This window comes from Trachemys scripta, chromosome 8 (genome assembly GCF_013100865.1).
Source record: "Trachemys scripta elegans isolate TJP31775 chromosome 8, CAS_Tse_1.0, whole genome shotgun sequence".
Taxonomy (NCBI): domain Eukaryota; kingdom Metazoa; phylum Chordata; order Testudines; family Emydidae; genus Trachemys; species Trachemys scripta.
This window is the reverse complement of record NC_048305.1, coordinates 107,471,325-107,492,003: the sequence shown is the minus strand read 5'-3', so window position 1 is coordinate 107,492,003 and position 20,679 is coordinate 107,471,325. Positions and strand designations below refer to the sequence as shown.

Sequence of the window (20,679 nt, the reverse complement as noted above, 5' to 3'; positions counted from 1 at the left end):
ATTTTGTGAAGTAATGTTACAGGAAGGGTTTGCTGATCTACTACTCGCGGCATTCCTGGAGATTCCTACCCAGTAGTTACACTCTGATCTAATTACTTAAAGGTAATGATGCAATGGAATCAGTGGTTCTTCAGGCAGAACCCTCCCATTCTACCTTGTATTATTGAAGCTGCTTTCTGTGTTCCAAGCTTTGAACTCCGAAGGGCTTTTGAATTCATGGCCTTTTGTTCAGTGCTTGTGTCTTTGAAATGAAACTGGTAGCAGACCCTGTTTCACCTAGTCTCTGGTTTATTCATTAGGGTTCCAGGCAGGAGCGATCTTGCAGAGTCCTGTTTACAGAGCTGCACTATTTTGGGGTAACATGTCTGTACAAAGTGAGAGTCAAAGGCTAGAATTGGGTCAGAAAGGCACAGGCCAGTGTTACAAGCTCTTTATATGCTATCACAGCAAGAGAAGGCAGCATGCTGATTATTCTGACACCATTCAGGAGGACTCCTAATTTTCTGTCAGAAATCTCACTGTAAAGACCATTCCAGCTCCAGATGTGAAACCTTCCCTTTGCACACTCCGTTGAAGAGACCTCTACATAGCCGCACCAGTAAGATCCCCCTTTCCTCAGGGCTTCGCTTCTTAATTTGGCCATTGGCCTATGAGGAGGGATTTCACAACCAATGGGCTGAGTCGCGTCGAGAAGAACAGCTGCACATAAAGGTCCCCAAGGTGAGTGTAGCCCTGAATAGGTGAGGACCTTCAGAGACTGGGTGTGGCTGTGAGCCAAACAAACAGTGGGGCCCATCATATGTTCTTCATAATCAAGCGGCGAGACATTGGGTGCCCACCTACCCTGCCAGGAATCCCTGCAGGCTTGGCAGTTTGCAGTGCAAACTTTCCTGGGGATCAGTTACCTGCTAGGTAAGAGAAACGCACTTGCAAACAGGATAAGCTGTTCAGTAGTAGGTTCGCCATGAATAGTCGCTGGAGCAGGAGGTCGTAGACAAGAACTTTTTCACCTGAGGTACATAGTTAAAAGTCATGTGGAGAGCTTTGCTGAACAATGAGCTACCAGTTCTTTTATACACGTCATTGGAAATCGACAGCCTTGTGGAGAAATCTCTCTGGCACCTCTGCTAAGCAAAGATCCCGACCGTGATAGAGACAGACCAAAGTCCCTCAAACTGTCTGAGACAAATATACTTCTCCGCTGTTTTTAGGGGTGGTGGTCTTGTTCCATCTGATCACACAGAGCCAGGACACCTGTTCACATCCCAACCTGGGATCCCTCTCCCTGTATGTATGGTTCCTGAGAAGATAGATATCTTGCGTTTCTGAGAAAATGTGACCAGTCATAGGTTTTAAGACCAGAAGAGATCATCATGATCATCTAGTCTAATCTTCTGCATAGGGTTGCCAGGTATCCAGTTTTCGCCTGGAAAATCCAGTCTGTGTTCATGTGACTGGCCGTGTCCATGTGACCTGATACCAAAACTCTGGTTACTGCAGGTGGGGGGGTGTGCCAGATCATCAACCCACACCAGCCCCTGCTCAGCTGGGACCCTTCCTACCTGCATCTCATGGGTGGGCAGGCAGCAGGCACCATGTCAGGCTGCAGCTCCCATTCCAGTTTGGAGCAGAGGGAACCCAGCTGGGGTGGGGGAGAAGTGGAGAGGATTGAGGGATGAGGAGGTGGGAGAACAGTGAGTGATGGGGTCGGAGAAGAGTGAGTGGGGAGCAGGGCCTCAAGGGAACAGGTGGAGCAGGGGCGAGGCTTTGGGGGAAGAGGAGGGGCAGGGGCGAGGCCTCTGGGGGAAGAGATGGGGTGGTAGGTGGTTGGTTTTCAGAACTTAGAAAGTTGGCAACCCTACTTCTGCATTACACAGGCCCTAGATTTCACCCACTGCTTCCTGCTTTTAGACCAATAATTTGTGGCTGAACTAGACTATCTTTTTCAAAGGTAAACCAATCGTGATGAAAAGACTCCAAGTGCTGGAGAATTTGCCACGTCCCTGGGTAATCCATTCCAATGTTTGGTTACACTTGCTGTTAAAAATGTGCATTTTAGTTCCATTGTGAAATTTGCTGCCTCCTTGTAGTGACTTGGCTAAAGCCTGGAAATGGGATGCATAATTGCAAGTGACAGGGTTTGCAGTCTGGTGCAGTCACAGAGTCAGATCTCTGATGAGCCATCCAAGAAATCAAGAATTTGTGTATATTTAAATTCTGTTGAATAATTTCTCCTTAATTGGCCTTGTGTTTATATAAATTTACTTCCCCCACCTCTGAGGTGAAAGGTGGCAGCTGTTCTGGGACAGGAAGTGAAGGATATACTATCTAATGGAAAGTGCTACGGTGATTGGAGGCAGCAGAATGAAATTACCCAGATTAGAATAGCCCAGGATACTGAAACTCTTACTCCAACACAAAGTGTCCTAGGAACTCTGATAACCCCAAGTGCAGACACCTCCAGCGGCACTGCACCCTCTGTGTTACGGTATTGGTTCAGTATGTCTACACTGCAATGAAAGACAGCGGCATGGCTGCGGTTGGCCTGGGGCTACTGATTCAAGCTCATGGGACTTGGCGCATGGGGCTAAAAATTGCAGTGTAGACGCTCAGGCTGGAACCTGAGTTCTGAAACCCTGTGAGGTGTCAGAGTCTCAGCTCCTGAGTTCCAGCCCAAGCCTGAACCCTGCGAGCCCGAGTCAATCGACCCAGGTTTTGAGACTTGGTGCCACCGTTTTTTTATTGCTTGGTAGATGTACCCTAGAAGTGCCACCTATGGAAGAACCATCACCATTTCCTATACAGTGTCTAGTATCAGGAGGTAGCCATGTTAGTCTGTATCCACAAAAACAACAAGGATTCCGTGGCACCTTAAAGACTAACAGATTTATTTGGGCATAAGCTTTTGTGGGTAAAAACCCCACTTCTTCAGATGCATGGAGTGAAAATTACAGATATCTATGCCTGTCTCTATGCCTGCATCTGTAATTTTCACTCCATGCATCTGAAGAAGTGGGTTCTTTACTCACGAAAGCTTATGCCCAAATAAATCTGTTAGTCTTTAAGGTGCCACTGGACTCCTCGTTGTTTTTATACAGTGTCTAGGTTTTCCCTTAAGGGTATTTCCCACCAAGCACTAACTGAGTTCAGCCTTGGGGCTTATTTTATGAAGGAACGAGGTGATCACAGCACAGGGTGGGATGGTTCCAGGAATCCTGAGCAGTTTAACTCTTTGGGGGGGGTTTCAGTTGAAATTTCTTCTTTTCTCTTTGTACAAGTTTCTGGCAGCACTTCTCTGTTGGCATGGAAGGTTATGCTGGGCTGAGTGTGCATGCAGTGTCATGGCCCTCTGGGGTTTCTCTGACCTGTGCACTGCTTCATGGGCAGGATTCTTCAGTGAACAAACAGTGCAGAAAGGGCTTCCAGCACCAGAGAGGCTAGTTTCAGAGTGGTAGCCGTGTTAGTCGGGATCAGCAAAAACGAGGAATTCTTGTGGCATCTTAGAGACTAACAAATGTAGGTGCCACAAGGATTCCTCGTTGTTTTTCCAGTGAGACTAGTAACACTAGAGGAATCCACCTCTCTCAGCTGGGTTATCTGGAGTATAGAGGGCCAGTGAGCAAGATCGGAGGACTCCCTAGCTATTTTTGGAAATCTGAATGAATAGCATTTGTCACTAGATGCAGCTTAAGTTGTATAAAAAGTGATTAAGCGGAGAAGTGTGGCTAGTATCTGCCTGTGGTCTCTGATGTGAGAAAGGGAGAGTTAACAGGCTGCTTTGCTGGACTTCCGTTTACACTGTGTCAAATGCTTTTGGCTTAAAAACTAAACAAACAAAATGTAATGTGTTAATCTCTCCTCGTGTATTTAGCCAGGAATCGTGTCATTGTTTAGCCGTAATTGCCGCTCTTCAATTATCTTTGTTTCCTCTGGAGCTTTTTTTATGCAGAGGGCCTGCTTTGCTGGCACTGAAATCTGCTCGCCTGTAGAGGTGATATATGTTCCCCTGGGCGGCACGGCCCTGTCACCATCCCAGAATTTGCATTCTGCTCTGGGATCTAAAAAGTGATTTTTTTTTTCCAGCTGTAATAAGAAAAGAGGAAGTTCGTCTTGATGCATCTTGGTTTTGTTTCATGTAAAATACAGCAATAAGAAGGGGACTCGCTCCCTCCCCGTGACAAGAGGGACAGCCAGAATTAGTGACAGATTGCGTGACAAAGAAATCTAAGGCTTTGCCTGGGCACACAGCCTAATTGCTGGCTTCTGCCACAGTTAATTGTCGTTCCTGTGCCTGGCTGTGTGTTGGGATGTTTTCCTTGGTGTGTCAGTGCATCTGGGAGGAACACTGGGTTCAGAGCTGCCCAGCTACTTTCTGGTTTGTATCTGACTAGAAAGCTCTGCTCTCTCAGTGGAAATACAGGGTTTGTCTACACATCAATTAGACACCCGCGGGTGGCCCAGGCCAGCTAACTCGGGCTGCGGGGCCCTTTCATTGCTGTCCAGGCTACTGGGCTCAGACGGAAGCCCGGGTTCTAGAGCCTTGCGAGGTGGGAGGGTCCCAGAGCTGCCCGAGCCCGGAGGTCGGCACTGCCATGAAATAGCCCCGTAGCCTGAGCCCCGCGAGCCCAGGTCAACCAGCATGGGCCAGCCGGGGGGTTTCTTTGCAGTGCAGGCACACCCCTAGAATTCAAGGGCAGGCTAGAGCTAGCCCGTCAGAGCACCATCGGAAAAACTGACTCCCCTTTCCTTCTCCACACACTCTAGTGCATAGCAATGTCTCCTCCACATCTGCCTTCCTGGCATGAATCATGTTTTATCTCTGTTGATAAAACAGAGTCACTTTGACATCAAAACCAAAATTTACAATGGACCAAAATATTTCTTCCCCCTCCCCAGGACTGTGCCTCCATAGAAGTTACAGTTGTGCATGCAGGAAACTTACCAGGCTTTTGGGAGGGCCATCTCATAGCCAGGTCTCTCTTCCCTGATTCTCTCACCTCTCCAGCTGCGTAGGGGGTGCCTTCTATATTTATTTGCTGGGCAGGTTCTGTTGCACTGCTGTCTGTCCCAGGTCGAGCCTTTTGGCCCTGCTTGAATCCCCTCTAACTAATAAAAAAGAAATGCAAGGATGTGACCTCTTTAGATCTGTCCAAGAAGAACTTGGGATTGTGAGCCACATTAGCTGCTAACACATAGTTGTTTGTCCTTCTCTGATGATTGGTTAATGCAAAATTCTGAGTTAACCCCAAAATTAGAATTTTTCTTTGGACCAAAACTGGGAATTGCTTATTTCATGCAGATTTCCATGTGATAAAAGTTTCTCTTTCACCAGTTCAGCTAGTTGATATGGCCACGAGAAAGGAAACTTTTAAATGAATAAGTTGAGGGCAAGAAGCCAAGGATTCTACTGGAGTACAGGCACTGGCTTTTGATTACTAAACAAGGACTCCAAGGTGAGGTTCTTTAGTGACTGTTGGGGTTAAAACAATAGATCTCCCTGAACAACCTCTGGAGAAGAGGAGAATCTCTTTGCGGAGTCCCCTATTTCAATCAAGGCTGGTGCCTCGCTCAGTAGTGGGCTTCTCTAAACCCGATGAGATTTTTCTGAACAACAGTCAGAAAGAGCAAGGACCAGCTCTTGGGTGAGGTCTCAAACCCTGAGTCCATAGTTAATCAGCACTGCTGGTGCAGTTTGTGTAGTGGGGAGCTGAGAGCCATTGAACCCTGTATATAATGGAAACCACTTCAAGCCAGGGGGTGCGGCAGCCATCCCCACACCCCTAGTTCCAGTACCAATCTAATCCAATGACTCGTGAGCTCCGAATTAAAATTCCTCACGGATGTGTCTCTGAGTGACTAAGACGTGGATAATTCCCTCCTTTTCAGTCTGCTCAGCAGAGAGAAACTCTCACACTCTGCTGCTGACTTTTACGAGTCTTCCCCCCCACCCTCCCAAGGCAAATGTAACCTCCTGATGCTTTTGTGGGCCTTAGAGGGATGAGAGGAGGTCAGACATTGAGATGTGGTGGATATGGTTTCAGGGTCACGTGGTGCTCCAAGGCAAACAGAGAGCCCAGTGGCTAGTCTAAAAATCTCATTATTTTTATTTTTAAGGTAATCTTACAATTTTTGGAGCCTAACTCATGACGTCTGAATGCTCTGGGGTTAGCAATACTGGCATCGGGACTTGCTGTTCAGTGAGGAATGTGACTGATGGGGACATACTTACTGCAAATTCTCTTTGTCACTTTACCAGAGAAGAGTGCAGGAAAGGCCTGAATCGCTCACTGCCAAGGCAGAAACTGGCACCTGGGAGAGCCATAGGTGACCCCTACTGGGTCAGAAATGTTCAGCTTCTCACTGACCCAATAATAAAGATTGCTGAAGTTCACTGGTCAGTCTTGCTGATGCAGAAGTGAAGTTTTCTGCCTTTCCATGTAAATAACCTCGATGGAAATGTTAGTCAGACTCAGGCTGGTTCTCTCTGTGTGGTCATTGCCTGCCTGTTTCCTTACTATTTACTTTTAGCTTTTTCCAGAAGCCTGCAAACTTCAAGGTCAACCTGAAGTCAAGTCCAGAGAAACTGTGCAATGCTGCCCTGCTTTTGAATCTTCTGGTATCTGGAGACAAAACCTGGCAGGATAGATCACAGCAACTCAGGGTTCTTAGATAATATCTAGCGAGGATGGAGCAGCTGGAAATGCAGGGAGCTTGCCGAGATGGCTTTGGGTACAGTGGCTGTGCCCTTCAGAGGATGCAGAAACTCGGTTGCAGAATCATTGCATTGTTTGGAAATGACACACGACTCATGTGTAGCTCAGCGGAGGGGCAGGGAGCTCCAGGGAGGTAGATGGGAGATTCCTTGAGTAGTGCCAGAGGGAAGTGAGGGATGAGTAATCAGGCTTCATAAACAAATGCAGCTGGTCCAAAGGGCTGTTCCTGTGTTTCTTCATTCTCGCTCCCCTGGTGTCACGCAGCAGCCTCTGCATCCCTATGCTGGGAGGAGCAGGGCTGCAGCTCTGGCTTCCTCGGGAGGTGAGTCAGAGGCTGTCGAGCAAACAAGACGGCTAAGGGGTCGCGGGAGCTTAAGCTTTTAAGAAAGGAAGAAACTAGTTTATGAGGCGTGTTGTCTGGGAGATGCAGCATCCCATGGACACACTTGGCGTGGAAATGTTTCCAGCAAAGGCATTTGAAGGGCCCAGGCTCCTATTATCTGTGAGTAGAGGTGCTCATGAGGGAAGCCCCCACTGGGACGGGTGGCACTCCCAGGAGTCTGCAAACATCCCCAGCACAGTTGCATTGCCCAGGCCATTGGAGTCTCCTGGGCTGGCTGTCGCTGGAAGGGGGGGGTTGATACTGAGTAATTTCCTCCACGCTGCCCTGGCGCTTGACTGCCCACATTCCATGGGAGTCGCTGAAAGCGGTGACCATCAGATGCAGTTTGGTGACCTGTGTGAAACAAGTGTGGTGATTTGAGTCGGGTTCCCAGTGGGAAGGTGTGTGCTTCACAAACCCATCAGAGCTGTTAATACGTACGGGTCCTTTTGTTGGCAGGCTGAGGAGAGAGGCCAAGCATCGAATGGGTTTTGGAGCATGAACTCCCCTTCCACCTCTACAGGGCGGGGAGAGGAATGCTGAGCTGTGAGGCAATACTGCCCATGCTGTGGGCACAGGAGTTCAGTCTAAGGGTTAAATGGAAAGTGCTAGGGAACCTTCCCATACGTGGATCTACTGCTCCTGCTCTCCTCATTTTCTTTTTTTGAAATAGCCCAATATTAAAGCAAGGGGCGGAGGCAGCTAAAGCCCTTCACAAAATGAATACGCAAGAGTAACCAGGAACAGATCCTCCACGTGTGCTCTCTGAAATCTACCGCCTGTGCACTGCTCCAGTCTGTGATTCCCCATTCCCTGCTGTGTTGAATTCAAGTAGATCAAGCTTCCTTCTTGGGCCTTGTCTACATTTGAGAAACTTACCATGCTAAATATCTAGTGTCACATCCACACACAAGTGCTCTGAGTGGTGTATGTGCATATCCGCTCCAGTTTGGACTAGACTTGCTTTCAGCAGGTCTAAATATTGGTTTAGTAGAAACTACTCCAGTCTGTACCATTTTAATACCAGTGTGGATGGCCTTAGAATAGTTCAGATAGCCCTGTCACCACTTTCCCACAGTCTAGCTTGGCCTCCAAAATCTCCCAGAATCCACTGTTTCCTCTGTGTCCATAACACTATCGGGGCGTGCACGTCCTCTGCACCGGTGCTGGCAGTACCTGTAGGTGCAGTCCTGCCCACAGCCGAGCTCCTCATGCTCTAAAGAAAGAGGATAAATAGCAGAGTTGCCCCGCCCCTCCTGTTCCTTACGTCTGTGGTCAGTGATTGGAGCATTTGTGTTCCCTTCTTGTCTGCTCGTTTATATTCGTCTGTCCTTTTCATCACTCGATGCTTTTAAAATCTTTATTTTAGTTTAGTTCTTTTTAGTTTTTTCCCATCAGCAGGGCCTCCAGGCCCTGCTCAGTACCAGGGGAGCCTATGCCAAGGTCTCTGCGTTTTAAACCTTGCTCAGGCTGCAGAAAACCTATGCCTGTCAGTGACTCTCATTCTCACTGTCTCAGGGCTTAGGCGAGGGTCACATTGGAGACAGGGGCCCCGTTTGTCCTGTTTCAAATGCAGGGAGGGGAGGAAGGCGTGTCCCACTTACAGCCTCATGGAAGCTGCCTTTGCACTGGCATCAGAAGCCCCTCGGTCATCCCAGGTTCGTTCTTTGACTGCCTCCCCGTGTGCTCCCCAGCTTTGCCTGCAGACAAGGAGAGCCCTGTCTGCGACAACCTCATTCCAGGCCCATGGCTTCAGAGCAGCCCCAGCCTCAGACGCACAAGAAGAAATTAGTATTGGGCTCTTCTAAGTCCAGACCCTAGGACTCCTCTACAGCTGGTCATTCTGGTACTAATGGTAGAGTGCACCCTCCGGCTTGTATAGAGGGACCTGAGCCATCGACTCCTGTTCCCTGCCAGGGACCATCGAGACTGGTTACCTCTCCAGCGGCAACAGAGCAGTTCTCCCTGCTCACCGTCATGTGTGTCTGTACTGACCACTCCCAGAGCTTATGCGGTGGCCAGCATCTTGTTTTGTCATCACTGATTCAGGGTGAAGTCCCTCGTCTGGCACCAGCACAGCTGCTGAGATTGTCAGCACCCGTATGTTCTAATTTGGGCCCCCAGCATTGGGCTAGATTCTGCCTCCTTCCACTTCTGGTCAGGGACCATATTCTCCGCACTGCATGTTATTGGTGGCTAGAAAGTCATGCACACTTCTCCTGACATCAATCTATATCTTGGTCACCGAGGACCCCACCCAGTGTCACACCACCCTGGCTCTCAGAATACTCCAATTCTTCATCAGACTCTGAGGCAAGCTATGGGGGGTGTCGTCACTGAGAGTTAAGAGCTTCCTCCCAATCTTGTTCTTGCTCCCACCCATGTGGGTTTGAGAAGACTTCTGCAAGGGGTCAGGACGCCTGGGCCAGGCATGCCTGGGGACTGGTACCTTCCTTATCAGACCCCTCCATTGTCCTATTGGATACCCAGGGGAATGCTTCCAGGATTCATGTCTACATCACTATACCTCAGACACGTAGTTCCCCCAAGAGAGAGACTTCTCCAGACAGTGCCGAGAGACCTGTGATGGTGGGAACTAATTACCTCTGAATGTGGCACATGAGATCCCCTTGAGTTCAAGTATCTCACACCCTGAGGGTCTAGACTTAGAGCAGCTACTAGGAGGATATAGGAACAAGTAAATTTCAGTGGGTTACCGCTACTCCTAACAGACACTTACCGTCAGCTCCTCAGAGTGTAAGTTGCACTTGTAGACTCCCTGACTTACTCCACCTTGCACATAATCTTCATTAAAGGTGAAAACTTGTTTGAAATGGTCTAATGCCTCCTTTCTTTTCTCCCCAGATAATCTGATCAAAGCCATCCTGTCAGCAACCAAAGAGTATCGCCTCACTCCAGCCCTTGACAGGTAAGGTGAGACCCTTCTGAAGCAGAAGGAGCAAATAGTGACACTTCATCACATTTCCTAAACACGTCTCCCAGGAAATGCCTGTGCTTTGGATATAGGTCAGGAGCTGAGAATAGAGTTCTGTTCCAGTGAACCCCGGGAGCTTTGTTAGCTCAAACATACAAAGAGTACGTTTACATTTTGACTGCTTCCTAATTGTTTGCTTCTAAAAGCACAAAAGGAGCGTGTACCATTGCATAGCTACACCCATCCCTCATCCCCCAGCAATGTACTGGCAACACAACCAAATCACGCAAAGGTTTATTCAAGAAAAGGGGTGCAGCTTGTTCCAACAAGAACAGTTCACTAATATCGCTCTCTTAAAGCTGGTAGGTGTGACTGCAGTGGTTGAGTTGGTGATAAGATGGATGTAAGAACTTTCATGGGGACTTGAAGGTTTGAGCTGGTACAATGCATATTTGTGTATTCAGAACAAGCTCCTTCAGACTTTCTGGTCCTATCATAGAACTTGTTCTGGAAAATCCTTGGCATGTTTATGATCAGCTGTCTGATCCTTTACCCTCTTGCATCCTGAGCCTTCCCTCCTTGTTTGACCTTCAGCCTTGAATCATAGAATATCAGGGTTGGAAGGGACCTCAAGAGGTCATCTAGTCCAACCCCCTGCCCAAAGCAGGACCAACCCCAACTAAATCATTCCAGCCAGGGCTTTGTGAAGCTGGGCCTTAAAAATCTGTAAGGAAGGAGATTCCACCACCTCCCTAGGTAACCCATTCCAGTGCTTCACCACCCTCCTAGTGAAATAGTTTTTCCTAATATCCAACCTAGACCTCCCACACTGCAACTTGAGACCATTGCTCCTTGTTCTTCATCTGCTACCACTGAGAACAGCCAAGCTCCATCCTCTTTGGAACCCCCTTCAGGTCGTTGAAGGCTGCTATCAAATCCCCCCTCACTCATCTGCAGACTAAATAAGCCCAGTTTTCTTCTGGCAACTAGCAGAAGTTGCTAGATCGCAAGCCCTGGTTCTCATGGGAGACTTTAATCACCCTGAAATCTGCTGGGAGAGCAATACAGCAGTGCACAGGCAATCCAGGAAATTTTTGGATAGTGTAGGGGACAATTTCCTAGTGCAAGTGCTGGAGGAACCAACTAGGGGCAAAGCTTTTCTTGACCTGCTACTCACAAACAGGGAAGAACTAGTAGGGGAAGCAAAAGTGGATGGGAACCTGGGAGGCAGTGACCATGAGATGGTCGAGTTCAGGATCCTGACACAAGGAAGAAAGGAGAGCAGCAGAATACGGACCCTGGACTTCAGAAAAGCAGACTTTGACTCCCTCAGGGAACAGATGGGCAGGATCCCCTGGGAGAATAACATGAAGGGCAAAGGGGTCCAGGAGAGCTGGCTGTATTTTAAAGAATCCTTATTGAGGTTGCAGGAACAAACCATCCCGATGTGTAGAAAGAATAGTAAATATGGCAGGCGACCAGCTTGGCTAAACAGTGAAATCCTTGCTGATCTTAAACGCAAAAAAGAAGCTTACAAGAAGTGGAAGATTGGACAAATGACCAGGGAGGAATATAAAAATATTGCTCAGGCGTGCAGGAGTGAAATCAGGAAGGCCAAATCACACTTGGAGTTGCAGTTAGCAAGAGATGTTAAGAGTAACAAGAAGGGTTTCTTCAGGTATGTTAGCAACAAGAAGAAAATCAAGGAAAGTGTGGGCCCCTTACTGAATGAGGGGGGCAACCTAGTGACTGAGGATGTGGAAAAAGCTAATGTACTCAATGATTTTTTTGCCTCTGTCTTCACGCACAAGGTCAGCTCCCAGATTGCTGCACTGGGCAGTACAGCATGGGGAGAAGGTGACCAACCCTCTGTGGAGAAAGAAGTGGTTCGGGACTATTTAGAAAAACTGGACGTGCACAAGTCCATGGGGCCGGATGCGCTGCATCCGAGGGTGCTAAAGGAGTTGGCGGGTGAGATTGCAGAGCCATTAGCCATTATTTTTGAAAACTCATGGAGATCAGGGGAGGTCCCAGATGACTGGAAAAAGGCTAATGTAGTGCCCATCTTTAAAAAAGGGAAGAAGGAGGATCCGGGGAACTACAGGCCAGTCAGCCTCACCTCAGTCCCTGGAAAAATCATGGAGCATGTCCTCAAGGAATCAATTATGAAACATTTAGAGGTTAGGAAAGTGATCAGGAACAGTCAGCATGGATTCACGAAGGGGAAGTCGTGCCTGACTAACCTAATTGCTTTCTATGATGAGATAACTGGCTCTGTGGATGAGGGGAAAGCAGTGGATGTGTTATTCCTTGACTTTAGCAAAGCTTTTGATACAGTCTCCCACAGTATTCTTGCCGCCAAGTTAAAGAAGTATGGGCTGGATGAATGGACTGTAAGGTGGATAGAAAGCTGGCTAGATCGTCGGGCTCAACGGGTAGTGATCAATGGCTCCATGTCTAGTTGGCAGCCGGTTTCAAGTGGAGTGCCCCAAGGGTCGGTCCTGGGGCCGGTTTTGTTTAATATCTTTATTAATGATCTGGAGGATGGTGTGGACTGCACTCTCAGCAAGTTTGCAGATGACACTAAACTAGGAGGCGTGGTAGATACACTAGAGGGTAGGGATCGGATACAGAGGGACCTAGACAAATTAGAGGATTGGGCAGAAAAAAACCTGATGAGGTTCAACAAGGACAAGTGCAGAGTCCTGCACTTAGGACGGAAGAATCCCATGCACTGCTACAGACTAGGGACCGAATGGCTAGGTAGCAGTTCTGCTGAAAAGGACCTAGGGGTCACAGTGGACGAGAAGCTGGATATGAGTCAACAGTGTGCTCTTGTTGCCAAGAAGGCTAACGGCATTTTGGGCTGTATAAGTAGGGGCATTGCCAGCAGATCGAGGAACGTGATCGTTCCCCTTTATTCGACATTGGTGAGGCCTCATCTGGAATACTGTGTCCAGTTTTGGGCCCCACACTACAAGAAGGATGTGGAAAAATTGGAAAGAGTCCAGCGGAGGGCAACAAAAATGATTAGGGGTCTGGAGCACATGACTTATGAGGAGAGGCTGAGGGAACTGGGATTGTTTAGTCTCCAGAAGAGAAGAATGAGGGGGGATTTGATAGCAGCCTTCAACTACCTGAAGGGGGGTTCCAAAGAGGATGGAGCTCGGCTGTTCTCAGTGGTGGCAGATGACAGAACAAGGAGCAATGGTCTCAAGTTGCAGTGGGGGAGGTCCAGGTTGGATATCAGGAAAAACTATTTCACTAGGAGGGTGGTGAAACACTGGAATGCGTTACCTAGGGAGGTGGTGGAGTCTCCTTCCTTGGAGGTTTTTAAGGCCCGGCTTGACAAAGCCCTGGCTGGGATGATTTAGCTGGGAATTGGTCCTGCTTTGAGCAGGGGGTTGGACTAGATGACCTCTTGAGGTCCCTTCCAACTCTGATATTCTATGATTCAGTTCCCTCAGCTTCTCCTCATAAGTCATGTACCCTATCCCCCTAATCATTTTCATTGCCCTCTGTTGGACTTTCTCCAATTTGTCCACATCCCTTCTGTAGTGAGGGGCTCCAAAACTGGACGCAATACTCCAGCTGTGGCCTCACCAGTGCCGAATAGAGGGGAATAATCACTTCCCTCGATCTGCTGGCAGTGCTCCTACTAATGCAGCCCAATATGCTGTTGGCCTTCTTGGCAACAAGGGCACACTGCCGACTCATATCCAGCTTCTCGTCCACTCTAATCCCCAGGTCCTTTTCTGCAGAACTGCCGCTTAGCCAGTCAGTCTCCAGCCTGTAGCGGTGCCTGGGATTCTTCCGTCCTAAGTGCAGGACTCTGCACTTGTCCTTGTTGAACCTCTTCAGATTTATTTTGACCCAATCCTCCAATTTGTCTAGGTCACTCCAGACCCTATCCCTACTCTCCAGCATATCTACTTCTCCCCCCCATCTTAATGTCATGCGTGAACTTGCTGAGGATGCAATCCATCCCATCATCTAGATCATTAATGGAGATGCTGAACAAAACCGGCCCCAGGACAGACCCTTGGGGCACTCCGCTTGATACTGGCTGCCAACTAGACATCAAGCCATTGGGGGGGGGGGGGATAGCTCAGTGATTTGAGCATTGGCCTGCTATACCCAGGGTTATGAGTTCAATCCTTGAGGGGGCCAATTAGGGATCTGGGGCAAAAATCTGTCTGGGGATTGGTCCTGCTTTGAGCAGGGGGTTGGACTAGATGACCTCCTGAGATCTCTTCCAACCCTGATATTCTATGATCACTACCTGTTGAGCCTGACAATCTAGCTGGCTTTCTATCCATCTTACAGTCCATTCATCCAATCCAGACTTTTTTAACTTGCCAGCAAGAATACTGTGGGAGACCGTATCAAAAGCTTTGCTAAAGTCAAGATATATCACATCCACCACTTTCCCCATATCCACAGAGCCAGTTATCTCATCACAGAAGGCAATCAGGTTAGTCAGGCATGACTTGCCCTTTGATTAACTCACTCACTAAGTGTCAATTTCTGGACCTAGGGTAAATTTTTTTCAGAAGCTCTTAGGTGACTTAGGAGCTTTTGAAAAATGTGAGTCCGGTTCTTTACTGAACATTCTCCCGCTTGGATCTCACACTAACAAAGTTCTTGCTTTCTGACCAATTCATTTTTTGCCTCCTGACCCCTTCTGAGCTTCCAATCAAACTTTCCATGACCACCAAACTCATCAGCACTCCTGAGATCTCTGCAGCTGTTGGCAGCCTCCCCCCTCCCCTCTGCTCTGTTGCTTCCAGAGCAGTAGCTCTGCTGTAGTTAAGGTGGAGAATTGCTTACTGTTTAAAATATGACTATTCTAGGTGCTCTAAAATGCACATCTGGATCTAAAATCTGCAGACTCAGATTATCCTGAAATTTCCTGTGCCTCATAAGAGTGGGGGGTGGGCAGGGTTAGTGGTCCAAGGTTGGAGTTCTTTGAGAAAGAGGCTCTTGAGATACAGCTCCCTTTTAACAAACCATGTGTTTAGAAAATTACCGGATTCTGAAGAGGGGTTTTTGGCTCACACCTGGGGCTCAAACAGTTGCTTTAATCCTCCCCAAATTGATCTCACCCACTCGGGAATTAGCTCAGGTAGTGCACGGCTTGCACTGCTCCTTTGAGGAAGCGGTATTTCCAACTGTGTTGAGGGTTAAGTTTGTAATTCCAACTCAGTTTGAGCTGAACTGACACACTAAAGACAGTGAAGTGCACATGTGCCACAAAACTGGTGCTCTTTTGCAAGTCAGAGGCTTTGCAGGCAGACTTATGTCACAGTGATGGAGTGACTCGAGGGGACATGCTGTGGCCCTTTAACCTGAGCAGCCTCCATGGCCTATGATTTTGAGTCCTAACCTTGGCAGCTTTTTGAGACTGTTGTGCATGTTGTTATGTCTCTGCCTGCGTTCATTAGAAACTTCTTTAGGAAGTTTTTCCCTGAGACCAAAACGTATGGTTTAAGAGCCAATATTTCAGAGTTCTCTAAAATCCACATGCAGACTCTGATTCTACTTAAGATATGTTGTCAAGGAAATTAGCCTTAATTTAACAGAGAACGGACTCTTGTAAGCAGTTAGGGTAATATAATCACAACTCACAGTCCTCACCTGTTGCTTGAACATTGTGACTGAATGGGATCAAAGGAAAGCAAGTCACTGGGTTACTTCATCAAGGGAAGCTCTAGAAAGCTGGAAAAGCTATTGTTGCACCGTTATTTTAAAAGGGTAAATGAGATGACATGAATTATTATAGACTGAAGAGCTTAACATCAGTCCTGGGCAAAATCATGGAAAGGTTAACATGGAATAGAATCAGTAAAAAGATGGTATCTCAGCTAGTGCAAATTAACATGGGTTTTATGGAAAATTAATCTTGTCAAGCAAATTTGGTATTTTTTATGAGATTACAAGTTTCATTGATAAAGGTAAATGTGTTGTGTAGTTAGACTTCTGAAAGGCATTTGACTTAGTCCAAATGACATCCTGCTCTAAAAAAAAGTATCACTATACAAGATAAATGTAGCCCATATTATATGGATTAAAAACTAATTAAATGAGAGATTTCAAAAAGTAATTATAAATAGGAAATCATTATCTAGTAGGTGTGGTTTTAGTGTGGCCCAGCAGGGATCTGTTCTTGGCCCAATGTTGTTCAACATTTTCATCAGTGATATGGAAGAAAATAGAAAATCAATGCTGGTAAAACTTGCAGATAACACACACATTGGTGGAGTGGTAAATAATGATGTGGACAGGTCAGTTATAAAGACTGCTCCAGATTGCTTGTAAACGGGACTCATTTGAGCAACATGCATTTTAACAGAGCCAAATGGAAGATGAGATATCTAGGTGGGTCACACTGATAAGATGAGAGGTGGTCTCCTGAAAGTCAGTGACACTGAAAAGGACTTGGGGTTGATGGTAACCTGTTGAACATGAGCTCCCAGTGTGATGGTGTAGCTAAAAGAGCAAATGCGATTCTAGGATGCCTATGCAGGAGGATATTGCGTAGTAGGCAGGTGGCACCAGTGAGACTGTTACTGGTTTCAGCACTTCAAAAAAGATGTTGAAAAATAGAATGAGTTCAGAAAAGAGCTATAAGACTGATTCAAGAGATGGAAAATCTGCCTGAGAGTGAGACACTTGAGGATCTTAATCTACTTAGTTTATCCAAGAGAAGGTTAAGAGGTGACTTGATCATGGTCAAAAAGACATCTTTAAACATTGGCAGTCAGATCCTGCTGAGGCAAATAGAAAGGAGCAGAAATCCTGGCACTGCAAGTGCAAAGGTACAGTCAGGCAGCCCAGAAAGAATTTGAAGAGCAACTAGCAAAAGACATACAAACTAACTGCAATTATTTTTTTTTAATACATTACATGTCGGAAGCCTGCCAAACAACCAGTGGGGCTCCTGGACAATCTAGGTGCTAAAGGAGCACTCAAGGAAGACAAAGCCATTGCGAAAAGCTAAATGAATTCTTTGCACCAGTCTTCATTGTAGAAGATGTGAGTGAGATTCCAAACCCTGAGCCGTTCTTCTTAGGCCGCGTTTCTCAAACTTCATTGCACGGCAACCCCCTTCTGACAGCATAGTTACTACATGACCCCAGGAGGAGGGAGACCGGGGCCGCAGCCCGAGCCCCGCTGCCCTGGGTGGGGGGAGAGGGGGCCGCAGCCCGAGCCCCGCTGCCCCGGGTGGGGGGAGAGGGGGCCGCAGCCCGAGCCCCGCTGCCCCGGGTGGGGGCAGAGGGGGCCGCAGCCCGAGCCCCGCTGCCCCGGGTTGGGGGAGAGAGGACCGCAGCCCGAGCCCCGCTGCCCCGGGTTGGGGGAGAGGACTGCAGCCCGAGCCCCGCTGCCCCGGGTTGGGGGAGAGAGGACCGCAGCCCGAGCCCCGCTGCCCTGGGTGGCGGGAGAGAGGGTCGCAGCCCGAGCCCCGCTGTCCCAGGTGGGAGTGGAGCTTGGGCTTCTGCTTCTGACCCTGGTCCCAGCAAGTCTAATACTGGCCCTGGCAACCCCATTGAAATGGGGTCACGACCCACTTTGGGGTTCCGACCCACAGTTTGAGAACCACTGTTCTTAGGTCCCAAATCTGAGGAACTGCCCCAGATGAGGTGTCAATGGAAGAGGTTTTGGAACTAATTAATGTGTTTAAAAAGTCATATGTCACCCCGACCAGATGGTATCACCCAAGACTTCTGAAGGGAACCCAAATATGAACTTACAGAACCAACTGATATGTAACCGATTGCTTAAATCAGCTCCTGTATCAGATGACTGGCAGACACCTAATGGGATGCCAAAAAAAAAAGCTCCAGAGGTGATCCTGGCAATTACAGGGCGATAAGCCTGACTTCAGTACCAGGCAAATTGGTTGAAACTGTCCATAAGAACGGCCATATTGGGTCAGACCAAAGGTCCATCCAGTCCCGTATCCTGTCTACTGACAGTGGCCAATGCCAGGTGCCCCAGAGGGAGTAGACCTAACAGATAATGATCAAGTGATCTCTCTCCTGCCATCCATCTCCATCCTCTGACAGACAGAGGCTAGGGACACCATTCCTTACCCATCCTGGCTAATAGCCATTAATGGACTTAACCTCCATGAATTTATCTAGTTCTCTTTTAAACCCTGTTATAGTGCTAGCCTTCACAACCTCCTCAGGCAAGGAGTTCCACAGGTTGACTGTGCGCTGGGTGAAGAAGAACTTCCTTTTATTTGTTTTAAACCTGCTGCCCATGAATTTCATTTGGTGGCCCCTAGTTCTTATATTATGGGAACAAGTAAATAACTTGTCCTATTCACTTTCTCCATACCACTCATGATTTTATAGACCTCTATCATATCCCCCCTTAGTCTCCTCTTTTCCAAGCTGAAAAGTCCTAGCTTCTTTAATCTCTCCTCATATGGGACCCGTTCCAAACCCCTAATCATTTTAGTTCCCCTTCTCTGAACCTTTTCTAATGCCAGTATATCTTTTTTGAGATGAGGAGACCACATGCGTACGTAGTATTCAACATGTGGGCATACCATGGATTTATATAAGGGCAATAAGATATTCTCCGTCTTATTCTCTATCCCCTTTTTAATGATTCCTAACATCCTGTTTGCTTTTTTGACTGCTGCTGCACACTGCATGACCGTCTTCAGAGAACTATCCACGATGACTCCAAGATCTCTTTCCTGATTAGTTGTAGCTAAATTAGCCCCCATCATACTGTATGTATAGTTGGGGTTATTTTTTCCAATGTGCATTACTTTACATTTCTCCACCTTAAATTTCGTTTGCCATTTTGTTGCCCAATCACTTAGTTTTGTGAGATCTTTTTGAAGTTTTTCACAGTCTGCTTTGGTCTTAACTATCTTGAGCAGTTTAGTATCATCTGCAAACTTTGCCACCTCACTGTTTACCCCTTTCTCCAGATCATTTATGAATAAATAGGATTGGTCCGAGGATTGAATAGGATTGGTCCGAGGACTGACCCTTGGGGAATACCACTAGTTACCCCTCTCCATTCTGAAAATTTGCCATTTATTCCTACCCTGTGTTCCCTGTCTTTTAACCAGTTCTCAATTCATGAAAGGATCTTCCCTCTTATCCCATGACAACTTAATTTACATAAGAGCCTTTGGTGAGGGACCTTGTCCAAGGCTTTCTGGAAATCTAAATACACTATGTCCACTGGATCCCCCTTGTCCACGTTTGTTGACCCCTTCAAAGAACTCTAATAGATTAATAAGACACGATTTCCCTTTACAGAAACCATGTTGACTATTGCTCAACAGTTTGTTTTTCTATGTGTCTGACAATTTTATTCTTAACTATTGTTTCGACTAATTTGCCCGGTACCGACATTAGATTTACCGGTCTGTAATTGCCGGGATCACCTCTAGAGCCCTTTTTAAATATTGGCGTTACATTAGCTATCTTCCAGTCATTGGGTACAAAAGTTGATTTAAAGGACCTAGGTTACAAACCATAGTTAATAGTTCCGCAATTTCACATTTGAGTTCTTTCAGAACTCTTGAGTGAATGCCATCTGGTCCCAGTGACTTGTTACTGTTAAGTTTATCAATTAATTCCAAACTGTAGCAAAGAACAGAATTATCAGACACGGAGATGAACACAATATGTTGGGGAAGAGCCAACATGGCTTTGTAAGGGGAAATCATGCCTCAAAATTCTTTGAGAGGATCCTCAAACGTGGATAGGGGTGAAACAATGGATATAGTATCAGAGGGGTAGCCGCGTTAGTCTGGATCTGTACAAAGCAACAAAGAGTCATGTGGCATCTTATAGACTAACAGACATGTTGGAGCATAAGCATTCGTGGGTGAATACCCACTTCGTCAGACTCATGTGATGAATATGCGTCTGACGAAGTGGGTATTCACCCACGAAAGCTTATGCTCCAATATGTCTGTTAGTCTATAAGATGCCACAGGACTCTTTGTCACAATGGATATAGTGTACTTGGACTTTCAGAAAGCCTTTGACAAGGTCCCTCACCTAAGGCTGTTAAGCAAAGTAAGCCGTCATGGGATAAAAGGGAAGGTTCTCTGGTGGATCAGTAATTGGTTAAAAGATAAGAAACAAATGGTAGGAATAAGTGATCAGTTTTCACAGTGAAAAGAAGTAAATAGTGGAGTCCCCCAAGGGTCTGTTCTGGGGCCAGTGCTGTTCAACGTATTCATAAATTATCTGGAAAAAGGGGTAAACAGTGAGGTGGCAAAGTTTGCAGATACTAAATTACTCATGATATTTAAGTCCAAAGCAGACTGCGAAGAGTTACAAAGGAATCTCACACAAATGGGTGCCTGGGCAACAAAATGGCTGATGAAATTCAATGTTGATAAATGCAAAGTAATGCATAATCCGAACTATACATACAAAATGATGGTCTAACTTAGCTGTTACCACTCAAGAAAGAGAGCTTGGAATCATTGTGGATAGTTCTCTGAAAACATCTGCTTAATGTGGTCGGGGTCATCATTGTGGTTAGATGTTGATAGATGTTTGGCTGTCTCTGTGTGTTTTTCTTTTGTGTACCGTTCCAGCCAGCTAGGTTTCTTGTCAATGAAGCACTGTACTAGTGTTCTGCAGACTTTACCGGACCACTAA

General features: G+C 47.0%; 1 protein-coding gene across 16 annotated transcripts in view; it reads left to right on the top strand.

Annotated features, from left to right (window-relative positions):
* The window catches only part of ST3GAL3 (ST3 beta-galactoside alpha-2,3-sialyltransferase 3), a 383,098-nt gene that overhangs the window by 239,948 nt on the left and 122,471 nt on the right, over positions 1 to 20,679 (top strand). For all 16 annotated transcript variants that reach the window (XR_004646912.1, XR_004646911.1, XR_004646913.1 and 13 more), the window contains one exon: positions 9,961 to 10,024. Coding sequence is in view for 13 of the 16 variants with exons in the window: in XM_034779913.1 (XP_034635804.1) it covers positions 9,961 to 10,024 (64 nt within the window). In the remaining 3 variants the exon portion in view is untranslated. The remainder of the gene's footprint in view (positions 1 to 9,960; positions 10,025 to 20,679) is intronic.